This window comes from Brassica napus, chromosome A3 (genome assembly GCF_020379485.1).
Source record: "Brassica napus cultivar Da-Ae chromosome A3, Da-Ae, whole genome shotgun sequence".
NCBI classification, from domain to species: domain Eukaryota; kingdom Viridiplantae; phylum Streptophyta; class Magnoliopsida; order Brassicales; family Brassicaceae; genus Brassica; species Brassica napus.
This window is the reverse complement of record NC_063436.1, coordinates 17,235,939-17,260,667: the sequence shown is the minus strand read 5'-3', so window position 1 is coordinate 17,260,667 and position 24,729 is coordinate 17,235,939. Positions and strand designations below refer to the sequence as shown.

Here is a 24,729-nt window from a genome sequence, read left to right as displayed (position 1 = left end):
ATAAAGCATCAAAACGTAATTCAGGTGCGTTGTCCGAACGAACTGATTTAACCCGCGCAGAATACTGGGTCTCAACCATTTGAATGAAGGCTGGGAATACTGTAAGAACGTCACTTTTCAATCTGAGAAGATAGACCCAAGTGACTCTCGTATGATCATCGACTATGGTGAGAAAGTAACGGTAACCTTCTGAAGTTTGCTCGGAGAAGGGACCCCAGACGTCAATATGAAGTAAGTCAAAAGGATGAGCACGTAGCTTGGGATTTAAGGTATATGAAAGCTTCTTTTGTTTAGCACGATGACAAATATCACAATGCAAAGATCCTTTATTCTTAGCTTTCGAAAATCCAAGTACATCACTGAGAAGTTCAAGTCGTTTAAAAGAAGTATGACCAAACCGTTGATGCCAAACAGCGGCATCAACAACGGCATTTGAATGAAAAAGAGAAGCGTCCAAAACTGGAGATCCTGCAGCTTCAAGATCCAGAACATACAAGTTTGCGGTCCTTCTACCTCTGCCAATCATCGACCCCCTGGAAGGATCCTGTATTTCAAACAATCCAGAGTCAAAGATCACACGAGCACCAAGATCTGAAGTTAAGCAGCTGATACTCATCAGATTCAAACGGAATTCTGGAATAAAGAGAACATTCTCCAAGGTCAGACTTTTAGTAAGCACTATCTTCCCTACTCCACCAACTTTAATGGAGGAACCATTAGGAAGATTCACAAGGGGATGCACAGATGTGTCAAGAAGAGTAAAGGAGCTACGATTATGAGAAACGTGATGAGTAGCACCAGAATCAATGATCCACGTTTGTTGATCAGTAACGCAGTTAGCAAAGCTCAAAAGACCAACAAAACGAAATGTGGAAGATGAGAATGAAATACCAGACGGGTCATGCTGTTGGACTGCAGAAACAGAAGCTGATTCAGAAGTTTGGAGCTGAGAGCTGAAGTAAGCAATGAAGTTCTGTATCTGGTCCTTGTTCAGTTGACCAACGAGATTATCCAAGCCAGAGACAGGAGAAGGCTGAGCGGAGACACTGGCTGCTACTGCGGTGGATTTGGATTTATCATAGGTTGGTTTCCCTTTCTTCCAACCAACAGGGTAACCATGTAACTTGTAGCAACGGTCGATAACATGACCAGTGTTGCCACAGTGAGAACAGATGGCGCTTGATTTCTTGTAAAATGCATTCAAAACTCCAGCTTGTGAGTTGTTGAGATCACTAGGAGGGGCTGTGCTAGCAGACGAGGTCAGTGCAGAGGACTGAGTAGTGTCGTGACTAACATGGAATGCAGTAGGAGCAATCACAGAGTTGAACTGGCGCTGACTGTCATCTTGATCGAGGATGTTGCAAATCTCAGCAAGATCAGGTAAGGGCTTCTTCATAATGATTTGACTGCGAATGATAGAGTACTTCTCATTCAAGCCAGATAAGAACTTTATGATGCGGCCCCTCTCGACCTTCGCCCTAGCAGAACGCTGACTGACACAGTTAAAAGTGTTACAGCACAAACACATCTCAGAGGGTTCAGCACCATCAAGGTTGTCCCATAAGGTTTTGAGGGTTGTGTAGTAACCAGAAAGATCCATAGAACCTTGACGAAGGTCTTGGATCTGCTGTATCAGCTGAAAGGTGCGAGGTAAGTTGGTCTTGTGAAAACGATTGTGCAAGTCATCCCAAATCTCAGTGGCATCATCAAATGATAAGATACTACCGTAGATCTGCTTAGTAACAGAGTTAAGTAACCAGGACTTTACCATGCTGTTACAGCGAGACCAGATGCGTAGCAAAGGATTAGCCAAATCAGGACGAGGCAGAGAGCCATCGACAAAGGCAATCTTGTTCTTCGCATCAAGGGCGATCTTCATGGCAGAACACCATTGAGTGTAGTTAGATCCATCGAGCTGTACGGAAACAATCTGCAAGCCTGGATGGTCGGCGTGATGGAGAAACAGCGGAGAGTGAACGTTGTCAGGGTTCATCACGGCGGCGAGAGCAAACGAATCTCCGAGATTTGGAGCTACAACGGCTTCCTGAGGAGAAGCGGAGCTACCAGGGAGAGGATTCGAGCTACCAGCACGTGTAAAACGACCGGAACGGCGACTGCGACGGAGATTAACCACCATCGGAACAAGATCGACGATCCAAAACGAAACCCAGAAGACAGAGGACGAGCGAACCAAACCGAAGGTGAGAAAACCCAAAACGGAGCTCGATCGAACCGAAAACGAAAAGAGAGAACGATGTTGAGCTATGCTCAACGCTCTGATACCATTTTAGTAACTCAGATGAACAGAAAAGGGGACTTCTTCCTCAAGCAAACATGGAGAAAGGATGAGCTCATGAGAGAAGGAAGAAGACAAAATATGAATACTTTCTGTTAACATTAACGTGTGACCAAATGAGTCACTATATACACTTGAGCTGTTTAGCTAACCGGAACAAACCGGATGTAATATATACAATAGACTAAACCAAATGTAATTCAATTTCTATATATAAACCAATAGAAACCTTGACCATTCCGACCAAAAGACAAAACAATTCAAAAACCAACAAAACGATGTCGTTTCTTTCTCGCCTTCTCCTCCGTAGCACTAACAGCTTCAACACCACCACGAACATCCGCTTTTTCTCCGCCGTCGCCGCAACCTCGCAACGAACACCGTCCCTCATCACCCTCGTAAACGACGAAACCGACCCAAAGCACATCACAGAGAAGTTCAAAAAGGCTTGCGAAACAGAATGGTTCCGCAAGAACAAACCCGTCTACGAGAGAACCGTCCGCCGCCTCGCCGCCGCCAAGAAGTTCGAATGGATCGAGGAGATCCTGGAGGAGCAGAACAAGTACCCAAACATGTCAAAGGAAGGATTCGTCGCGAGAATCATCAACCTTTACGGCCGAGCAGGTATGTTCGAGAATGCGCAGAAGGTGTTCGACGAAATGCCTCAGAGAAATTGCAAGAGAACAGTATTGTCTTTCAACGCTTTGTTGAACGCGTGTGTGAACTCCAAGAAGTTTGATTTGGTTGAAGGGATGTTCAACGAGCTGCCTGGTAAGCTCTCGATTGAACCGGACATTGCTTCTTATAATACTTTGATCAAAGGGTTGTGTGGAAAGGGTTCTTTGTCCGAAGCTGTTGCGTTGATTGATGAGATTGAGAACAAGGGTTTGAAGCCTGATCATTTCAGCTACAACTTGCTGTTACATGAGTCTTATACAAAGGGGCATTTCGAGCAGGGGGAAGAGATATGGAGTAGGATGATAGAGAAGGATGTTGGTAGAGATATACGTAGTTACAATGCTCGGTTGTTAGGATTAGCTTTGGAGATGAAGTCGGAAGAGATGGTTAGTCTATTTGAGGAACTTAAGGGTAATGGGATCAAACCTGATGTGTTTACGTTCACTGCCTTGGTTAGAGGATGTGCTGGTGAAGGCAAAGTTGATGAAGCCAAGATGTGGTACAAGGAGTTAGAGAAGAACGGTTTTCGACCGATGAAATTGATTTTTTCGTCTTTGCTTCCTGCAATGTGTAAGGCTGGGGATTTAGAGTCAGCTTTTGAGCTCTGTAAAGAGATATTCAGTAAGCGTTTACTTGTGGATGGGGACATCATGCAAGAGGTGGTTGATGAGTTGGTGAAAGGGTCAAAGCGAGAAGAAGCTGAGGAGATTGTTGAACTCGCGAATAAGAATGAGTATTTACAGTTCAAGCTACGTCTCTCTTCCGAAGAGTAAAGTAGTAGTTCATTAGCAAGCTTATCAACGAGTTTCTAGCCTGTGTTTCTCTCTTTAAGTGTCTTGTTGTTTGCACTTGAATAACTGAACTACCTGATGTTTTGTGCTCTTGTGCCTTCTTTAATTGTCACGTACCGGCTTCCTAATTATTTTAAAAATTTCGTTTTCGCGCTTCCATACGCTTCCGCTTCCACGTATCTGCTTCTGTTTCCATGTAACATAGGTTAGTACTTCAATTTGGTGTTGATGCCATAAAAAACACTATTCAATTCCCAACATCTGCAAGAAAGGAGATCTTGATGGAGCGGGTTGAGATGTCCGAAGAAGCCATCAAACACAATGTCCTGTGTCGGCTCAATATGTACAAACCGTGACTGATCGATCACCTACCAGGATTTTCTACTGGCAAGAAGAGTGATTGATAAGCGTGTAGCAACTCCCTTAACGAAGGCGTCATAATGGTGGCTTTCCTATCTTGTTATCACTCGTTTAGATTTGTCAACCATTTAACTCCACTTGCAAGGCAACAAGGTTATATTGGTGTCTCTTGTGATTTTGTTTTTCACTTTTTTATTAATTTTCGGAGGTTCAGAGTTTTCTCGTTAAATGTTATAGATTCTATTATGAAGATGGAACACTGAACATGCATACAATAGCACAAATTATATAATATAATCCTAATTTCGTAATCTTTGGTGGAGATAATTTATCGTCATTTCACATACCATTGCAAGCTATGTGCCACGCCTGTAGATTTAAATTCAAAAGTTGCCTAGTTTGATGGTACACAATTAACTTATCCGACCCGACAACATAGCCATAGTCTCGTAGGAGCACCCACATGCCCCAAGAGATTGATCCAAAGCTCGGTATGGCTTAATCAAGAAAATTTGAAACCGGCGATTAGACCTAGCTGAAAAGATTCATTTGTGGTAGTATTGGACTTACCTCTAACTATCTATATAATTATATATTGACTCTCTTTAATCAGTTCTTTTTTTAATGATAAGAAAATTATGGGTTTGAAAGTCCGTACATCTTATTAAGAAAGTAAAGACTTATTCTTAGGTCCACTCCCTAGGGTGAACCTCTAGGTTCACCAACCAATAGAATTGTTTTATTTTATATTCGATATCTTTTAAAAAAGGAAACAAAATATTGTCAAATTATATTATGTTTTTAAAATTAAAAAGTAAAAAAAAAATAGTAATAATTACAAAAACAAATCCCTAAACCCTTAATCATAAACATTAAAAATAAACCCTACATCGTCAGCATAACATTAAACCCTAAATTCTAATCCCTAAACCCTTAATCATAAACCCTAAACCCTTGGATAAACCCTAAACTCTAGGATAAATCCTAAACTCTAGGATAAATCTTAAACTCTAAATCAAAATCACTATACACTAAAACATTCAAGCGTTTAGGGTTTAGGGTTTTAGTGTTTTTTTATTTAGAGTTTAGGATTTATCCAAAGGTTTAGGGTTTACCCAAGAGTTTAGGGTTTACCCAAGGGTTTAGAGTTTAGGATTTAGGGTTTAGGGATTAGGATTTAGGGATTAGAATTTAGTGTTTAGTGTTTTGTTGAGAACATTAAAAATATTTTTTTTTTAATTCTTTTTTCTGTAACTATTATTTTTTTTTACTTTTTTATTTTAAAAACATAATATAGTTTGAGAATATTTTGTTTCCTTTTTTAAAAGATATCGAATTTGAAATAATGAAATTCTATTGGTTGGTGAACCTAGAGGTTCACCCTAGGGGGTGAACCCAAGAATGACTCGAAAGTAAACCATTTCTAATGAGAATCAAACATGTGATAATTTATAAATTTAATAGGTGATCAGTTCCAAGATTAGTAATGAATATCAGGAATGTTGGGTCCATCATCCTTCCAGTTCACAGCACCCACAGGCTTCAAGGAACAAAGTTTTGATTAAAGAGAGTCAATATATAATTATAGGCCCAATTGATTAAAAACACATAAAAAAAGGGTTTGTTTCGCCGAACCGGGCCTTACGGTTGAACTCGTAAGGGGCGGGTTCAAGCCACGTGTCCTCCTCTCAGTGGCTTCTCCTTTCCGCGTTGGCGAGAGAGAAAGAAGGGTCTCGGCGTCTTGATTCATTTCTCTCATCTCCGTAAAAGCTAGAGTTTTTTTCTCTCTGAGGCGATTCTCTGTGCGACCTCCATCTCCGGCGGTATTCTCCAGCAAATCCACTCTGGTTTCTCTTCTCCACCTCTTAGGTGAGTATTGAGTTGAACGGTAGAATTCTCCACCTCCTCTCCATCTTTTTGTGTTTCGGTTTTAAATCGATTTGGGGATTTTTTGTTTGAGGGTTTTAAAATCGATAAAGGGTTTTCGATTAATTGATGTAAATCGGCATGCTCGTTTCATTAGGGTTAGTTTCTGTGAAATTTCAAATCGATAGATGGGTTTAGAGGTTATATTCACTTCAGTTAGTAACTAAGTAGTGGCTCGTAGTAATGACCAAAGCGTAAACTCGTTGGTTCTTGGTTAGATTTCTAGTCGGAATAGAGTCGTTGTTACCTTGGCCATACGATAATAGGACCATACTTTAGGCGATGGATTGCTTCCATCGAGCCACTCATGTAATAGCGGTAGAGAATAATTTGGATGATTCCGGTTTTGACTGAACCGGGACATGTCTTTCTCATCTTCTTTGTTTCTTACATGTAATTGGAACTCGATTGTTGCAGATGGAAACTCCCCGAGAACCTCATTTCTTCAAGCCTCTTCTTCCTGGTTTTCACAGTGGCGTGGCAATACCACTTGACTTCTACTCAAAACACATACAAGGGGCTGAGATCAATAAACCATGGAAGCTAAGATCGGACGCTTCGGATCAAATTTGGGAGGTGATCCGAGAAGGCAGGACACTCACCAAAGGTTGGAAAGAGTTCACCGAAGCACATGATCTTCGAATCGGTGACATTGTCATCTTCAAACACGAAGGAGACATGGTCTTTCATGTGACTCCTTTTGGTCCTAGCTGTTGTGAGATTCTGTGGTCCGACGCGGATGATGCTCCTACTTTCTCATACGACTACTGCTTCTTGGCTGAGGTTACTCCTACAAATCAAAAGGACGACAAAATGGTGAGTAAAATTTAGTTATTTATTGTGTGATTCTAGTACTGCTTCTTGGCTGATGTTATGTATGTGTTTGTAGTTTCTTCATGTGGAAGCTATGAGGTGTGGTGCTTTGAACCAACAATGCAAAGAGGTCAAACTTGTCAACAAGGAGGGAAAGTCATGGACTGCGCGCTTCGGATTTAGCGAATCAGACGGCGCATATTACATCAGCAGAGGGTGGAGAAAGTTCTGTCGTGATAACAGATGCACCAACGGAGATTTGTTTGTGTTCAACGTGGTTGGAGACGGGACGACAACTCCATTACTGTGTGTATGTCCGGAAAGGAAGGAGTGTACTGAACTACTGATCAAGCACTTCAGCAGAATCGATGGTAAGTCTTCTCATTTGACTTGTTTGTGTTGTCTATATCTTCAATGTTACTACTTTGCTTCTGCTTTAACTTGTGTTCTCTTCTTCTACAGGTAGCATTGCTTCTACCTCACGAAATTAGATGGCTCTTTTGCGGTCTTTCCTCTCTATCATCTTAACTTGTTTCCTTTTGTTTCATTAGCAACTTATCAACTTATGTATTTCGGTTTGTAAAACTTGAATGGTTTTTCTATGTGAACTTTTATCCTAAGTTAAACATTCTCGAACTTAATTCCTTTGTTGAATGCGTAGACTGATCATCGAACAAAATGTTTCTATGAATTGAATTTAAGTTAAGAAACAACATAAACTCCAAAACTCTAACATAGCTTTTCTACATCTGAAAACACAAACCAAAATATTAAAACATATCTCAAAACCAAAACTTAAACTCCAAAACTAAAACATAGGTTGAATAAAATGTTTTCATAAATTTTATAATATATTTTAATATTTTATTCATGTATTCTGAATAATTTTAAATTTAAAAAAAAATAAAAAATATTATTATTTTATTCCTATGAACTCTTTCTTCGGGTTCACTAATGCAGAAAACAACAAATTCGGATTCATAACTGTTTATGGGCCCACAAAAAAATATTAAAAAAATTTGGTGAACCCCAAAGTGGGGTTCACCAATGCTCATGCTCTGATTACTCTTACCTCAAAATTGACCTCTCATTCTCTCATCATTTGCTTTTTGTGGTTGTCCAACTTCACCACCTCCCTTAAACCCCTTTCACCAAAACTATTTGTTTTATAATTTTCAGTTAAAAAAATAAGACAAAAGTTGAGCTATGCACCATAGCTTCCTTTTACGTACTTGAAAACAATTGCATCTATTTACTTTTTCATCCATCTTTCCATATAAACTCAAACAATAGCATCTGAATGCATGATCTTTCCCAAAAATATTGATTTGTTTTACACGTTTACGAGTCTTGTGACATCTTTTACGAATATATATTTCCCAGCATTTTACAAATATTGTTATGGTCTTTGGCTTTAGCTGTTTGAGAATTATTAAGCATATGATTGTATTTGTTGAATTTGATCATTTTTCTATCAATATTAATTGGACCCACTTAATTCTATAAGAGAGTCTGATTGTTTATATTATTACAACTTGATCTTTTTTGTTTGGTTTCGTTATCCATTGATTGAGTTTACTGTTCTTCTCCATGGATTCTTTCAGTGTTATTTTATTTTTAATTTGGATTTTTGGTAATGTGTAAATAGATCCATGATTGATTGATACACTCCCTCATTCATTCCTTGTTAGGAATTATACAATCATGCAAACCCAGATGCATAAAGTCGTTTGTTCGGGGTACTTACAAACATGTTGCAATCACAGCCTAATATTAACATGTATATAACTTGAGATAAATTGACCCGTTTATATAATCATCTCATTTTCTTTCTCATACATGTATGATCACGAGTGGACCTGTTATGTTGTGTCAAGATCGTATAGTCTATTACTAGTCGATGGATCTTCCGCTCTAAGTCATTTTCTTAAACTTAATTATTATAAGCAAAAGAACATATTGTATAATATTTATATTTGTAATCAATCATATAGAATTGAGTACCTAATATTCATTATACATACACTTCAAATACACCATCCTTGCTTGTTTGACACATTTAACATAACTAAACTCTTCTTTCCGATTTGCTCACTTTCTGTTGATTAATGGGTTTGATCAATTAAAATTAGTTAAATACTTATATCACATGTTTTCGTTTTAAGTACCAACCTATCGGATGAATAGAGTTGATATCACATAAATAGAACGTGTTGCTAATGTACATGTACTTAAACTTGTTTTGGGAAAAGGTTAAAACCTACTGACTAGAAGATTGTAATCAAAGCTTCAATGTAGCACAAATTAATTATTATTTTTTGAGACTTGTGGTGGGTTATGTAGGATAGTGGGAAACTGAAAAAAAAGTAAAGCATGGAACTCTAAAAACTAAAAGCGAAGATGAGAGAATCTATCGAGTCTTTAAACAAAAATATATCCGCTTTTTAGTTTAGATTCGATTATTCGTTGATAATTGTTCCACTTGGATAGATGGATCATGTTATTATATGCACACACACACACACACTGACTCAACATTTTGACGTTAACTTAACATTATTGATTATAAACAGTAGTGAGTACCTAAGTTTATGAAACTATGATTTTAGAGTTCGATACTACCATATTCAATAAAAAAATGTCGTAATATGGTGATACATTTTATTCAGGGGGCAGAGCTATGCCTTGAGTGGGTGGGGGCAGCTGCCCACCCTGAAATTTTTTAACTGGTGTAAATTTGTACTGAATTTTAATTATGCCCCTGTTGAAAATTTAAAACTGTAAATGTATTAATATTGTTTTAAATCTTTGCTCCGGATAAAAATTATTTCTCACTGATTTTATTTATCTTTCAGAGCAATGGTAACATAATCGTAAGATGTTCCCCTAGTTTACAGTTTCATCATCGCATCAGCTGTTTTTATACGACACTAATTTTCTTATGTTTCATTTGATGGATCTAAAAGTTCTCAGATCAAGAAATCAAATATTTTAATAAAAAAATATCGACGGCCAAAAGATCAGAATTCCTGAATAAAGCCATGAAATATCATATCTTTTAAGTTAAAAATCATAATATGCAAAAATACACGTGTGCGTAGCAGCATTGTTTCCGGATACTATCGAGTGTAGACAACGCATAGCTAATAATGTGTATTGTACATCAGTCTAGGATATAGAATTAATAATAGAGATCGATATGATACGTGTATGGACTATTTATATGTGCATATAGTCATACGTTGATCATCATCAATCGTACGTACTAAATTGTTCTCTAGTTGTATTGCATGCATTTCTCTAATGATGAGCTCCTTTTTTGCATAATATAAAGAGTAATACCACTAAATGACATTTTCACAAATATAACTATTGCATGTTTTTTTTTTCAAATAGAGTAGATTTTATGTGTGGTTTCAAAACGTTTTATATTTATTTACTCGATGACACATTGTTTTGAACAGTTATGTGATATCTAATACACCACAATATTTACAACGCAACGTTTTCGTGTCTACCATTAAACATCGTTTTATAAGAAATAGTGTAACGCGAGTTGCATATAAGAAAGAGATTCCATTAAAAGAGATACTCAAAGTACATATGACATGAAGAAGAGTCTAGAAAACTCGCTCTATATGACCTTATTGCATGCGTTTAAGCTTAAACAAAACTAACTTAACTATAGAAATCAAACAACGATCAAGTGCCGTTTAGCTTCGATTCTAAGCTCGTCCTTCATCTTTCTAATGAACTCATCGAATCTCTTGTTCATCTCTTCCTCCGTCACCACTCCCACATTATCCTCCTCTTCTTTAAATCCGCCATCAATATCACATTCTTCCTCTAGATCACCATTATCTGTTAATGGCTCATCATACTCTTCTTTTTCTTTCTCTTCTTCGGTTTCTTGATCTTCTTTTTCTTCTTTGGTTTCTTGATCTTCTTTCTCTTCTTCGGTTTCTTGATCATTTGTACTAACTTCCTCTGCAAGAAAAGAATATGTTTCTTTTTCATGCACATGGGAATACTCTAGCTCCAATATGGCATCGTAACTCTCGAAATCTCGGTAATCAAAGGTTTTATCGGTCTTGCTCCAATCTTCCTCTGCTGGTTTTGACGTAGCGATGCCCTTAGCAACAAACGCTAAGAGAGCACTGGAGAGTAGGAACATGTAGTTCTTATCTACCGCGTGTGTTACAAGTTGAATTGTGAACCTGTATAGATAGGAGTTGAGAGTGATTAAAAGAGATGAAACCCATATTAAAATTACTATGAGCTTGGTAAGTTTCTTCAGAATCTCCTGTTTTATTTGATCCATCTCTCTGGATTGTTCGTTGCTTTTGTGAGTGAGTGATGAAAGATAAGAAAGATAGAAAAGGAATCCTCAGCTTTAAGACTTAAGTGTGGTTGTGTAAAGGTTTACACTCATCGGCTTTGATATATATAGAAGTTATTCAGACAGTTGTGCCAATAGGAATCTTGGAATGTTACCAAATTGCCCTTTTTTCTGATTCTGGCACCATGTTTTTTTTATGTTCATTCAATTAATTTATCGAATATTAATTTATAGAATTTCTATAATATATACTATATATATTCATGTATACTATATATTTAGGTGATATAGTTGCTCTAGTAGAAAAATATTTATAATCGTTGTGTGTTTGTTGCCGTATATTTAAGTTTGGCAGAATGTAGTTTAATACAAAATTAAACAAAATGAAATAGAAGCGACTTCAAAGGATGATTGGTCTTTCAAGTTTCGATAGGGAGTAAGGTCGTGTGGACAATAATTTCCTCAGAATATGTCTGTGACAACCCGCTCTGTGGAACTATCCGCCCATGGGCCCCAGGCTCACAGCGCTGCAACGCACCGAACTGCAAATCAATTGGTGACAGCTTGTCCTGTGGAAATGGTGTTAAAGGGTGAGGTCCTAGGTTCGAGGCTCACCAACAACCTAATTATAGAGTTAGTGAAAACTCATAATAGAGGGGTTGGAGTCGGTGCGCTGCAGTGCTGTGAACCTGGGACCTATGGACGGGTAGTTCCACAGGGCGGGTTGTCATAATGTCATTGTCCTTTTTACTTGACTAACTAAAACATAATCGTGTAATACGCAATGATTGTGGAAAAAAAATGGACAATACATATATGCAAACGTGAAGGTGAAGTCGATAAATTATATTAAACCCAAAAAATCATGTCAACATAAAGCCAAAAGACAATAAGGGAAAATCATATGTGTTCGTTAAAGATTTGGTTCACATTCACTTCACCTAATATGTAATACTCTGTGTTTATGGCCTACATCCTACTTAATGTGTAAACAACAAACACCTGTAATATTTTATTTTCATGTTTTAAATAGAAAATATTTTTAAGCAAAAAAAATATTTACAACAAAATAAAATAAAAGAAAAAATTATCCGACCAGATTAGCCAATAGAGTATATTAAAAAAAGAAAAAAAATTTCTCAGCTACACCATGTATACTATAATATGGTGCAAACCATCCAGATTATATATTAATATGTCGATAACTACACGATGTATATGATAAATACATGCCACATATACGACGTTAATAAAAACATGGTGCCAACATCATAACGAGGTTTAATTGATTTTAGTTTAAATAGGGTCAGAGCGTAATTTGTTAAAGTTAAACTTCGACCCGAACCAAACGAAAAACCCGACGCAGACTTAACCATTTCCTCCCCCAAATCGATTTCATTTGAAAATCTAGGGTTTATCGTTCAAAACAGAGAGAAAGAGATAGAAACAGAGAAAGAGAGATGAAATTTGGTGGAAGATGGAGCAATAAGGGAAAGGGCAAGGTAAATGAAAGCAATGTGCTTTGTTACTGTGGGTTGGTGGCGAAGATATCTCAAGCTTAGACAGACAAAAATCCGGGTCGAAAGTTCTATGGGTGTGAAAAAATCAAGGTATAAACAAGCAAGGGTTCTTACCTCATTGTCGCTTTGTTCCTTCGATTAGCTCATCCGGATTCGAATTCACTGATACTGATTCGATAACACCAAACCCCTCTCTGCAATCTCTCTATCTCTTTCTCTCTGTCTCTTTCTCTCTGTTTTGAACGATGAACCCTAAATTTCCAAATGAAATCGATTTGGGGAGAGAAATGGTTAAGTCTGGGTCGGGTTTTTTATTTGGTTCGGGTCGGAATTTAACTTTAATAAATTTGCTCTGACTTCAATTATTTAAACTAAAATCAATTATACTTCGTTATGATGTTGGCACCATGTTTTTATTAACGTTGTATATGTGGCATGTATTTATCATATACATTATATAGTTATCGACACATTTATATACTCTAGATGGTTTACACCATATTATAGTATACATGGTGTAGCTGAGAAAGTTGTTTCTTTAAAAAAAAAGGAAAATTATTCTAAATTATGTTTCTGATCTTTATGCATGGACATGCATATATTTTATTCTTAGTAATTACTTAATAGTATAGCTTGAATAGCTTGAAGTAACATTAAATGGTAAATTGAAGAGAATTTAATATGCTGACAAAAAAGAAGAAGAGAATTTAATATATATATATATATATATATATATATATATATATATAATCAGTTCTCAAGTTCTTTTCTTCATTAATCTATATAATTTATTGGAAAAAAGTTTCTCAGCTACACCATGTTTAGTATAATATGGTGCAAACCATCCAGAGTTTAGAAATGTGTCGAAACCTACACGAAGTATATGATAATACATGTCACATATACGACGTTAATAAAAACATGGTGCCAACATCATAACGAGGTTTAATTGTTTTTAGCTTAAATAATTGGGGTCAGAGCGTAATTTCTTAAAGTTAAACTCCAATTAACAAAATCCGACCCGACCCGTTCGATAAACCCGACCCACACTTAACCATTTCCCCCAAATCGATTTCATTAGGGTTCTAAACAAGTAAAAAATTGGGAATTTCGAAAAGAGAGTGAGAGATTCGTCAGAGACAAAGAGAGATTGCAGAGACAAAGAGAGAGAGAGAAATTCAGTTTCCATGGGTCGTAAGACTTCTTCATTGTCCAGACTTGGTTTGATTTTGATGGTCTTGTATATACATCTCGGCTAAGGCAGCAAACACTGCAGATCCAATGGGAAGAACATTTTCATCAAGGAAGAAATAAGGTGAATGAACCGAATGCACAGAACCGACTTGTTCGTTTCTGATACCGATTCCTAGATAGTAACCAGGTATTTTCTGTTGATAGAAGGCAAAATCTTCGCCCGCCATTATCTTCTCATCCGGTGAGACCTTCAATTACCACATCCGGATTCGTCGCCGAAACTGAATCGATCTCTCTCTCTCTGTCTCTGCAATCTCTCTTTGTCTCTCACGAATCTCTCACTCTCTTTTCGAAATTCCCAATTTTTTCTTGTTTAGAACCCTAATGAAATCGATTTGGGGGGAATGGTTAAGTGTGGGTCGGGTTTATCGAACGGGTCGGGACGGGTTTTGTTAATTGGAGTTTAACTTTAAGAAATTACGCTCTGACCCCAATTATTTAAGCTAAAATCAATTAAACCTCGTTATGATGTTGGCACCATGTTTTTATTAACGTCGTATATGTGGCATGTATTATCATATACATCGTGTAGGTTTCGACACATTTCTAAACTCTGGATGGTTTGCACCATATTATACTAAATATGGTGTAGCTGAGAAACTTTTTTCCTAATTTATTTATTTTCGAAAATTCAAACCTAAATATTCTAATGTAAACATATCAATGAACTATCTGTTCAACCATTTTCCACGTTTGAGACTTGAGAACAAGTTCAATCCGAAGAATGAAACATCATTGTTTGCATAAATTTGAAGTAACGATGCAGAATCATCAATTATTTGGCTTAAAACCTTACAAGATATAACTAAAAACAAAACTATGGTAAGTTTTTTTTCATCGTCATCATATCACCAAGAAAGTAGAGAGGTTTAATCAAAACTGGAACTAGATCTTGCAGTGTACTCAGCCACAAGTTTAGCAAAAGATGAAGACTTATTCTCCAGCAACTTCACTGGCGAATCATACTCCTCAATGATCCCTACACATATAACAAAAAACAACACACTCCTCAATGATCCATCTATTCAAAAACACATGGTTCTATCAAAATGATTTGAAATAGTTTCAGACAAACCATTGCTAAGTAGCAGAACCATGTCACTGTCAATAACCGAAGATATCCTGTGTGCAATGGTTATCACTGTACAATCTGAAAAGTGTTCTCTTAACGTTTTCTGGATGAGATTATCAGTTGCAGTGTCAACAGAAGCAGTAGCTTCATCAAGAACCAAGATCTTGCTTCTCTTGAGAAGAACTCTCCCAAGACATACAAGCTGTCTCTGACCCATGCTCCAGTTCTCTCCATTCTCACTCACTGACGAGTCCAGCTTTAGATCCTTCTTCCTCACCTCGTCACCTAGTTGGCACTTGTCAAGAGCCTAAAACACAGATGAATCATTTGTCAAGGCTGAACAGTTAAAGAAAGACTGAAACTAAACAGACTCACCTCCCAGATTTGATCATCAGTGTACTCTTCAAGAGGATCCAAGTTACTTCTCACAGTCCCTTCAAACATGGTTGGATCTTGAGGTATAATACTAAGTCTCAAACGCAAGTCATGCAACCCAATGTTCAATATATTCACTCCATCTATCTTTATTTCTCCAGCTGAAGGCTCAACAATTCGGAAAAGGGTTTGAATCAAAGTCGATTTCCCGCTTCCTGTCCTTCCAACTATTCCTGTTCTCAACCCTCCTTTGAATGTGCATGTTATTCCTCGCAACACTAGTGGCATATGTGGAGCATAACGGACCTAACAATGTGACACATATGATTAGAATGAAATTTTAAGTAATATTTCTCATAATAATTTGTAATAGCATAATTAACCAAACGTTAAAAAATAAAATATAGCATGAAATCTTGGTACCTGAAGATCATGGATGTCCACTTCTCCACGTGAAGGCCATGATTGTTGAGGCCGGTTTGATTCTATCACAAGAGGTGGTTCACTAGGAACACTTGCATACTGAAGAATCCTCTCTACAGAGATAATCTTGTTCTCAAGATTACAGAGAGTCCATATCAGCCAAGCTTGCAGGGTATTCAAACTGAGTCCATAAGTCACTGCTAGTCCCGCTAGGCTTGGATCAATCACTCCAGTAGGTATAGATATCAAGAAAACAAGTGAGAATGCAAATGTGAGCGAAGATAACATATCAAGGCGGAAGCAAAGCCATTCCATTGCTCCAGCTGAATAGAATTTGGGCCTAGAGTAACCATCACTAAGCCTCATGTTGTCGCCACGGAATCTTGATTCTTGATTGAAACTCCTGATGGTTGTTGACCCTGAGATGGTTTCAGCAAAATGCTGAATCAGTGGGGCTTTGCATACTCCAACTAAACGTGACAGTTCTCTTGCTGCAGCTATGTAATAACGCTGCAAAGTTGAAAGATTATTATTTACGGAATCAAATCTTTATGGACCTACTAGATTAGAATGAGAAAGTACCTGATACCATATGGAGGCAGCAACCACAGGGATGAAGACAAGAAAAACCAACCAAGAAACTTGAGACATAACTCCAATGATTCCTATAAGCTGAATCACTGTGATAGCAACTGATCCGAACTGATATGGTATGTCCAAATCCACTGCAGACTGGTCTGTAGAAGCCTGTAACACAAAAAGAAATGATCACTAAATAAAATAGAGATATAAAAATTATAATATAACTAGTGTCCAGAGACATACTCTATTCATGATTCTTCCACTTGGTGTGGAATCAAAGAAAGACATAGGCGAGCGGAAGATACAGTGGTGCATCTTATGAAACAGTTCAGTAGCAGTCTTGTAACCAGCGGTGACAAGAAGAGTGGCTCTAACGAGAATGCATAGGGAACTTCCAACGGCTAAAGCAACATACACAATCATCAACGTTGAGATGTTCACAGGAGCTTCCACATCTTTAGAAACAGGAGTAGCCCAAGCCATCCAGTAGTTGCTTCCAATCTGTAGAAGCTGAAACAGAACTTGTGCCAACACTATGAAAGGCACAAGAGCTCCTCCATAGGCTAGTGTAATATATTTCCAGTATACATCCAAAGCAACGCTACCTTTCTCCCTCTCTTCCTCTTGCACAAGCTGTCTTTTGGTCTCCTCAGTGTCTGGCTTATCGTTCTTCACATCTTGACTTTCTTGCTTCACATCAAGACCAATAGCATCTTCTTGGCCGCCTAAAGCTGGTTTCTCAGAGACAGAACTAGCATCAACAGAGCCAACTACTGCAAGAGCTTCCTGATGAGCACCTATAAGCTCCATGAAATCAGTTCCAGAGCTGAGGATGTCATTGTATTTTCCAGCTTGGCTGATCCTTCCATCTTTCATTACCTGATGAGACACAAGACAGATGAGTTTGGATCATTTCACTTATCCTCAGTGACACAAAATATTGAAAAGACAAAAGAAACCAATACTTCCTCGTTTCATAAAAATTATAATTTTGCCATTTTTCACACAAATTAATAAAATATTTTAAATACATTTATGTTTTTAACAATTGAATCTATTTAACCAATGGTGTTTGAGATAAATAGAATATTTATAAGATCCATGCATTTTTCAAGTAATGTAAAACTTAAACAATGTATAAACTGCACTAAAATTCGAAAATGATATTCTTTGTATAACAAAAAAAGTGTTAAAATGATGCTGTTTACGAAACCAAGAGAGTACTACTAGTCAGTATTCACATACCAGTATAAGATCAGCAGCAGGTAAGAACTCAACTTGATGAGTTACATAAATAACTGATTTTGAAGACAAAAGCCCCAGCAAAACTTCCTGCAAGGACAGTAACAATGAAACTCAATATGATGCAGTTAAAAAGACAAAAAGATCACACTCTTATGTCTAAGAAGTACCTTAAAGAGATGTGACCCTGTGTGAGCATCCACAGCACTAAAAGGATCATCAAACAGATAAATATCCGCATCTTGGTATAGAGCACGTGCAATCTGTATCCTTTGCTTCTGTCCACCACTCAGATTGATGCCACGCTCTCCTATAACAGTCTGATCACCAAACGAGAGTATCTCCAGATCCTTACTCAAAGAACATGCTTCAAGCACCTTCTCATACCTCTCTCTTTCCATAGGCTTACCAAACAAGATGTTGTCCTCAATTTTACCACTCTGAATCCAAGGAGATTGTGCCACGTAGGCCTTTGTCCCACAAACCTTAAGACTTCCAGATACCTTTGGTACTTCACCAAGTATAGATGAAAGCAAACTTGACTTCCCAGAGCCAACAGTACCACAAACTGCAACCTTCATCCCAGGAAAGACCTTGAAGCTGATGTCTTTTAGAGTTGGGCTTTCAGAAGAAACATCCCAAGATAAAGTGCTGTTGCTCACTTCCACAGCTATGTCTGAACCTCCTTGAGGAAGCGTCTCCACAACATCAGGCTGCAAGTTGTCTAGGCAGAGATAAGACGCAATCCTATCAAGAGAGACTTTGGTCTGCACAACCATGGAGATAGTGTCTGGAAGATTGTAGATTGGCTCTTGCAAGATCCTGAACGTTGCAAGCGCTGAGAGTATCTTACCAGACTCAAGTGGAATCCCAAGAAGTATACAAGCACCAAAGGTGGACACTGAGACCAAAGTAGGAGCTCCCCAGAAGACAAAGCTTATAACAGCTGAGTTATACACATACTTCTTCAACCAACCTTCCTCAGACTTCCGCAGATCAAATATCTTTGACAGAAACTTCATCTCCCATCCTTGAAGTTTGAGTATCCTCATGTTCCTCAATATCTCAGATGTTGACTTCATCCTGTTGTCCTTAGCTTCCATTAGCTTCTCCTGAAACCTCTCTTGCATCCTCCCAAAAGGGAAGTTCACAAGCATTACTAGAATGGTAGCAATCAAAGCTGCTATCGAAGCTAATCCAAGGTTCCTATACAATATCCAAAGAGCTAGACCGACTTGTAACAAAACCATCCATGGATCATGCATGTACCAACTAAAATTACCAATCCTCTCAGCATCCACAGTCATGAAGTTTATAATCTCACCGCTTGTGCGTCCTTGCTTCGAATGGCATGAAAGAGTCAGACCCTTCTCGTATATCATCGCCACCAAGGAAGATCTCATCCTGATACCAACCTTCTGCAGCCTAAAGAACCAATGTCTCTGCGAGAGACACTCCACAAGCTTAGCGAGAAAGAAAGTGATGACCAGCACATAGCCTTCGTTGTTGTACTGTCTACGTCCGTTGAGGTATTGGACGAACGTGTCGATGAGCGCTGGTCCAACGTATGACGCCACCGTGTAGATGAAAGCAAAGAAGGCAGTCACTAGAATCTCCCACTGAGCTGAAAAGAACAACGCTTTCATGAGCTTGAACGTTGTCACACCACCACCACCACCACCACCATCTGATGATGATGATTCAAGCATAGTCCTGAACTTAGGAGCTAACCCAACTACACTGTCGCTATCATGAAGCTGAGGCACGTCTTCAAGATCAAGGGGCTTCTTGTTTCCGATCTCTATCAATGGACCCATCCAAGAGAAAGTCAAGAGACTGAGAAGACCAGCTCTAGAGTAAGGAGTAGCCTCATCACTCCCCCCACCACCACCAACGGTTGAAGCTCCATTCAAGAGAGGCTCTTCCAAAACTCCATTGCTGTTGTTGTTGTTGTTGCCTCCTCTGGCTTTCTTGAAGAAAGCTACATAGCAGAGAAGCAAAGCGCTACTGAAAGAAACTATGTCGTACACTAGAAGATGAACTTGTCTCTTGTCTACCACCACAAGAGAGTAGCTAGAAACCGCGAGATAGAAAGCTAACCAGATCCTAAGCAAAAGTGGAGACTTTCTCATCTCATAATCGCTGCAGCGATGCAAGGAAACAGACAAACCTCCCCAAGAAACCGTTTGTAATAGAAACATGAGGAGAGACACTAGCTGCTCTTCATCTAACCAATCACTCTCGTACCAGTAGAAACCACTCAAGGACGTCAACACGAGGTTAAGTAGAGACAGAACTAAACTACAAAACAGAACCGACTTAAACCCGAACCCTCTTCTATCTTTTAACCTCTCCGTAACAGAACCAAACCCATTGTTTCTTCCCCTAACCCATGAACAAAACAGAACCAGCAACAAAACCGCGTGCAACAAACCAGAGACGCATCTAACGAAAATAGGTTCCAGAAGAAGAGACCTAAACTCCAACAACGTCAACATACCATTAGCCTTCGTGGAATTAAGAAAGTCCATAGCTTTGCTCTTCTCTCTCTCTCTCTCTGTTTATTTCCTCTGTTTTCAAATGATTTGGTTTCAACGAAGGAGTAAGTACTTATACAAGAGCTGATGTAGACAGTAAAGCTTGGAGAGCACGCTCAAGAAGAAACTACGAAGAAAGGAAGACAAAGCGTTCCTCTCTTTCTCAAACCCCACTAGAGAGGAGAGGATACGGCCACTTTGGTGGCGAAAAGGGTTCTTCTTTCTTTTATTTCATCGCTTTTCACGGATCTTTATTATTATAAACTTTCACATTTTATTTGTATTTAAAGTCATTCACATGTTTGAATAATCAACTCTTGTTGCAATTGTTTGCCTAAAACAGGATGTTCTGTTTTGTTTATTTTCTATCTTTTTTGTTAAAAAAATTCTTTTTTCTTATTTTAATAACGTGACATGATTTGTTTCCAAAGTATTGATATACGGAACTTAAAGAAGTAAACAAATTTTGTTAATTGATTACTATTTACCTGATAATTACTTTATGATTTACCTAATAATCCACTTAGAGGGATAGAGCCATTTTTTACAGAACTATTATGTTGACTTTTCAACTACTTTGCTATATTTGTGTGACACGTACGTTTTGCTTATTTTGTAAATGAAGTTGTCCTTCATGTGGTTGTAAATTTTATGATTCAAGCTTCAATGTTCTTCATCTGTCATGTACTATGTTTGGTTCGCCTTCTTATGTCGCATTTAAATATATGTTTTTAGTTAGAATTCTGACGCACTGATAATAACACAGTACTAACAATCGCCAATCGGTATCATTACACATATGGTAATCATTGTGTACAAACTAGAGTTCTTGATCTGTAAAAGGGAAGAATAAGATGAACAAAAAAGTAAGTTTTTTACAGAATAATTAACATTTGACATATATTTTTTCCCCAATTTTCATGTAAAACGAATTATCATCCTCTTTAATGTAACTCGACAAAAGAAAAAAGTGAAACAGTTTACAAAAGTATAATACTTTTTTGACCAAATTTTAAAGTATCATACTATACTTTAAAAATAAAGTTATTAGATCGATTATTTTGTAGACTTTATTATTCAATAGTCACCACAAGTTAGTCCAACACTTTATTAAAAGTTTAGAATATTTGGGAACTTGTCTCATATAGTGCTAAGTGCACAAATTTCTTGGGGAGAAAACCAAAGAGATACCTAGAAGATTGGGCTGCACGTAAGTAGAAAAGTCTCTGTGTTTTGTCAGTCAATGACTACTAGTCTTTGTCTCACAATATTAATCAAATATATGTTTTCCTTTCCTATTAATAATGACATTTATTACATGGTCAGTGACCAAAGATACCACCAAGTCCATAGTTTAATCATATAAGAGCATCTTCCACAGGAAAATATCTCATAAAGATTTCTCAAAATTTTATGTAATATAAAAAATATATTGGATATATAAAGTACCTAGGCTAATGTATTTCCTTTGAGAAATTTTAAAATTAGGTTTCTCATTATTTTAAATACCCTATATTCAAATATTAATATTTACTTATACATACATTTTAATTTAGACTGAAAATTCCATGTTAAAATACTCTTAATATAGGTGTTCTAACCGGCTCATGAGCCTTTTTTCACCACGAGATGGAGCCATGTGGATATGCACAGCCTTTGGCCGTAAAGTACTTTTTGCTTTTCTTTCAACAAGTCTTTGTCCAAACTTTTCCTCTCGCCACTTACATGTAAATGTGCATCAAATGAAATGTCCCAATGCATTTGCAAATTACATTACATGTTTGGATAAAAAGTTGTTTGGCTTTTGTTTTTGTCCCATTATTATGGAATCTTTTTTATTCTGATTATGAGTTTTCTGCTGAATTCTGAGTCTGAACTCTTTGTATACTCTGCCACAAGCTTTGAGAAAGAAGACAACTTGTGGCGACCATTCTTTTTCTGTTAGTCAAGAAGAGATGATTCTGCCACAAGCTTTGAGAAAGAAGACAACTTGGCGACCATTATTTTTTCTGTTAATCCAAGAAGAGATGCTCCTAAATTGAAGTAAGCCGCTTACTAATCATTCCATTTTATGAGATTAAAATAATAATTTAAGATTGTAATATTCTCCAAGTTAAATATATAGGTGAGCTGAATATCTATGCATAATGCCAAATTAGTAATGCAATGTAAACTCCAATAAGTTTGCGGACAAAACCTGCACACTAATATTAATGAAGTTGCTTTCAAGATTAACTTCGTTTTTTTTAAAATAATCTCAACTTGAATATTATAATTTTCCTCGTTTCTATCCATACTTATATTCAAATAAAGATTCCATTCAAATACAAAAGAAAAAAATACTGCACTTATAATATAATAAAAGTGACAAACAAAAACAATTAGTAAACACACACAACACAAAATATTTCTCTGAACTTGCTCAGTTGTGGATTTGTTCATCAACTAAGAACAAGGATAAATAACAGAGAATACTCATTACAGAGGCTCTCAAAGAGATGATACAGAGCTGACCAGTTCTAAGCTATGTCGTTGATCTGAAACAGTCTGCTCATGCATTGCAAGTGTCCATCACCTATGAGGAAGAAAAAAAAACTTTGGTTAAGAACAAGCATCAAAGATTATGTGGGCTAAAAAAAAGATTATGTGAGCTAGACTCTAATTTGATGAAGAGTTTGTATAGATAAGCATCCAAGAGATTCAGTTTTTACGAACTAGACACATTAGTCTGAACTGTATCCATAACATCAAGAGGAAAGAGCTTGGTTTTTTATTACCATTGTCCTTACGGTTGATCTTCAGAGCTTGACCTCGACATCAACACCAGCAGGAAGATCAAGCTGCATCAAGGAATCGATGGTTTGAGCAGTGGGGTAGAGAATATCAATCATCCGCTGGTGCGTCCTGATCTCAAAATGGAACCTTGCATCCTTGTGAACGTGAGGAGACTTGAGAACACAGTAGATACGCTTCTTGGTCGGCAAAGGGACAGGACCCATCGTCTTGGCATTGGTGTTCCTCGCAGCGTCAAGTATCTGCTTGCATGAGTCCTCAATCAGAGGCACCCAGTATGATCTAAGCTTGATCCTAATCTTCTGCTTTGGCGCCATCTGCTTACAACAAGTAACCACAACTCCAACTTTAACCAAACGGTCCAAACAAAAACATTGAAACTCCACAAAACCTCCAAAGAAACATAACTCTGGTGTGACAAATGTATTTCAATACAAAACAGCATTCTTATCTAAACATGAAAGTGGTCTGAAAACTATCTAATTAATGTCATTTCTTAATATACAGAAGAAATCTCCGTGTAATGTAAGGACACAGTGAACCAAGACAACACAATGACTCTCCCTAAAACCTCCAAAGCTCATATAAAAATGATAACTTTAATGCAGAGACCTCTCTTAACCGCAACGGAACATACCTTATCCGCGTCTACACTGATCGAGGAAGAGCTCGGAACCTGAATCAACACCACAGATACAAACTTAAGTATAAAAGCCCACCAGACACTCAACACATAAAGGGAGCAGCTTTATTTGCAGATACGGTAGAAAACCGACAGGATGATGTCATATTCAGACAAAAACAGCTGTTCGATACATTGTCTTTAAACACAATCAAGAATCAGAGAAAGAGAGAGAGAGAGAGAGAAATGTGTATACCTCAGAGACGGGTTCATCGAGAGTTTCAGGAGACAGGGTTTCGGGAGCTGCGAAGATCCTCTTCGTGAACGAGACTGAGGGCTTGTTAATGAGGGATGAGCCAGTGACGCCATGAGTAGGAAGCAAGGAGAGCAGAGAGAGTTTCTGTCTGGTAGAAGAGGAAGAGGTGGGATTGGAGAAAGAGGGTGGTAGTATGAATGAAGTTACAGAAGAAACCGCCATTGAATTGAATTTCCAAACAAAGAATCGATTTTGCTTCTTCTTCTTCTTGCTCTGAGCACTCTCTAAGGATTGTAGTTTTCTCTTCCGCAGCTTCGCTTCGAGGATTATCCATTATCCAAAAAAGCTTTTTTTATATATGGGCTTAAAAGCCCACTAAATAAAACAAACGGCCCACTATAATAAAATATCAAAGTAGGCCGATTTATAAAATCCAGTTTACTAACGACAATTATTCGGTTTTTTTTGGTTTGGTCGATGGTATTACAAACGAGAAATATTACAAGATGATTCTATAGCTAACAAATCTATCTGCTTTACGAGGATTCACGTCTGACTAGTACTCTTTGCACCATGCCGAAAATCTCCTATGTGTTTTTCTTCATAAATCTGTATAATTCGTATTTGTTGGGATTCAAAACTCAAACTTCCTGGTGTATAAGCATTAATGAACCCTTAGTCAAACCACTGGACTAAGGGGGCTTCCACAAATATCCGGTTTGAATGATTTTTTCTTAATTTGATTCAAGTCATCGTCTTTAAATTGCATTGCGACACTTTTTTTTTTAAAACTGGATAATTATGCTATTACAACTATGAGAAATATTACAGACGATTCTATAGCCAACAA

General features: G+C 37.6%; 6 protein-coding genes across 7 annotated transcripts; 3 read left to right on the top strand and 3 right to left on the bottom strand.

The window, feature by feature from the left end:
• The first annotated feature begins 2,522 nt into the window (after positions 1–2,522).
• Positions 2,523–3,924, top strand: LOC106391361 (pentatricopeptide repeat-containing protein At3g13160, mitochondrial-like). The gene has a single exon (XM_013831984.3). It carries the CDS (start codon positions 2,575–2,577, stop codon positions 3,745–3,747), a length of 1,173 nt encoding a protein of 390 aa, XP_013687438.1. The 5' UTR covers positions 2,523–2,574; the 3' UTR covers positions 3,748–3,924.
• A 2,409-nt stretch (positions 3,925–6,333) lies between these two features.
• Positions 6,334–6,882, top strand: LOC111214389 (B3 domain-containing protein REM7-like). Its single transcript, XM_048777008.1, has 2 exons — positions 6,334–6,360; positions 6,469–6,882. Exons 1-2 carry the CDS (start codon positions 6,334–6,336, stop codon positions 6,880–6,882), a joined length of 441 nt encoding a protein of 146 aa, XP_048632965.1.
• Positions 6,883–6,930: 48 nt separating this feature from the next.
• On the top strand, positions 6,931–7,501 carry LOC106394903 (B3 domain-containing protein REM2-like). Its single transcript, XM_013835448.3, has 2 exons — positions 6,931–7,235; positions 7,327–7,501. Exons 1-2 carry the CDS (start codon positions 6,959–6,961, stop codon positions 7,353–7,355), a joined length of 306 nt encoding a protein of 101 aa, XP_013690902.2. The 5' UTR covers positions 6,931–6,958; the 3' UTR covers positions 7,356–7,501.
• Positions 7,502–10,427: 2,926 nt separating this feature from the next.
• LOC106395666 (cilia- and flagella-associated protein 251-like) lies at positions 10,428–13,290 on the bottom strand. The gene has a single exon (XM_048776404.1). It carries the CDS (start codon positions 11,183–11,185, stop codon positions 10,556–10,558), a length of 630 nt encoding a protein of 209 aa, XP_048632361.1. The 5' UTR covers positions 11,186–13,290; the 3' UTR covers positions 10,428–10,555.
• A 1,407-nt stretch (positions 13,291–14,697) lies between these two features.
• Positions 14,698–20,450, bottom strand: LOC106390481 (ABC transporter C family member 3-like). The gene is made up of 8 exons (XM_013830949.3): positions 17,842–20,450; positions 17,675–17,761; positions 16,673–17,308; positions 16,430–16,594; positions 15,848–16,357; positions 15,425–15,730; positions 15,053–15,356; positions 14,698–14,956 (listed from the first exon to the last, which is right to left on the bottom strand). Exons 1-8 carry the CDS (start codon positions 20,200–20,202, stop codon positions 14,847–14,849), a joined length of 4,479 nt encoding a protein of 1,492 aa, XP_013686403.2. The 5' UTR covers positions 20,203–20,450; the 3' UTR covers positions 14,698–14,846.
• Positions 20,451–22,533: 2,083 nt separating this feature from the next.
• Positions 22,534–24,216, bottom strand: LOC106390483 (30S ribosomal protein S10, chloroplastic). Of its 2 annotated transcripts, none has more exons than XM_013830950.3 (4): positions 23,880–24,216; positions 23,639–23,677; positions 22,986–23,318; positions 22,534–22,783 (listed from the first exon to the last, which is right to left on the bottom strand). In XM_013830950.3, the coding sequence occupies exons 1-3, from the start codon at positions 24,099–24,101 to the stop codon at positions 23,007–23,009; spliced, it is 573 nt and encodes a 190-aa protein (XP_013686404.1). In that variant the 5' UTR covers positions 24,102–24,216; the 3' UTR covers positions 22,534–22,783; positions 22,986–23,006. The 2 variants fall into 2 exon arrangements, with proteins under 2 accessions (XP_013686404.1, XP_022572108.1); XM_022716387.2 differs by having other exon boundaries at positions 22,986–23,321; positions 23,880–24,215.
• Between the last annotated feature and the right edge of the window lie 513 nt (positions 24,217–24,729).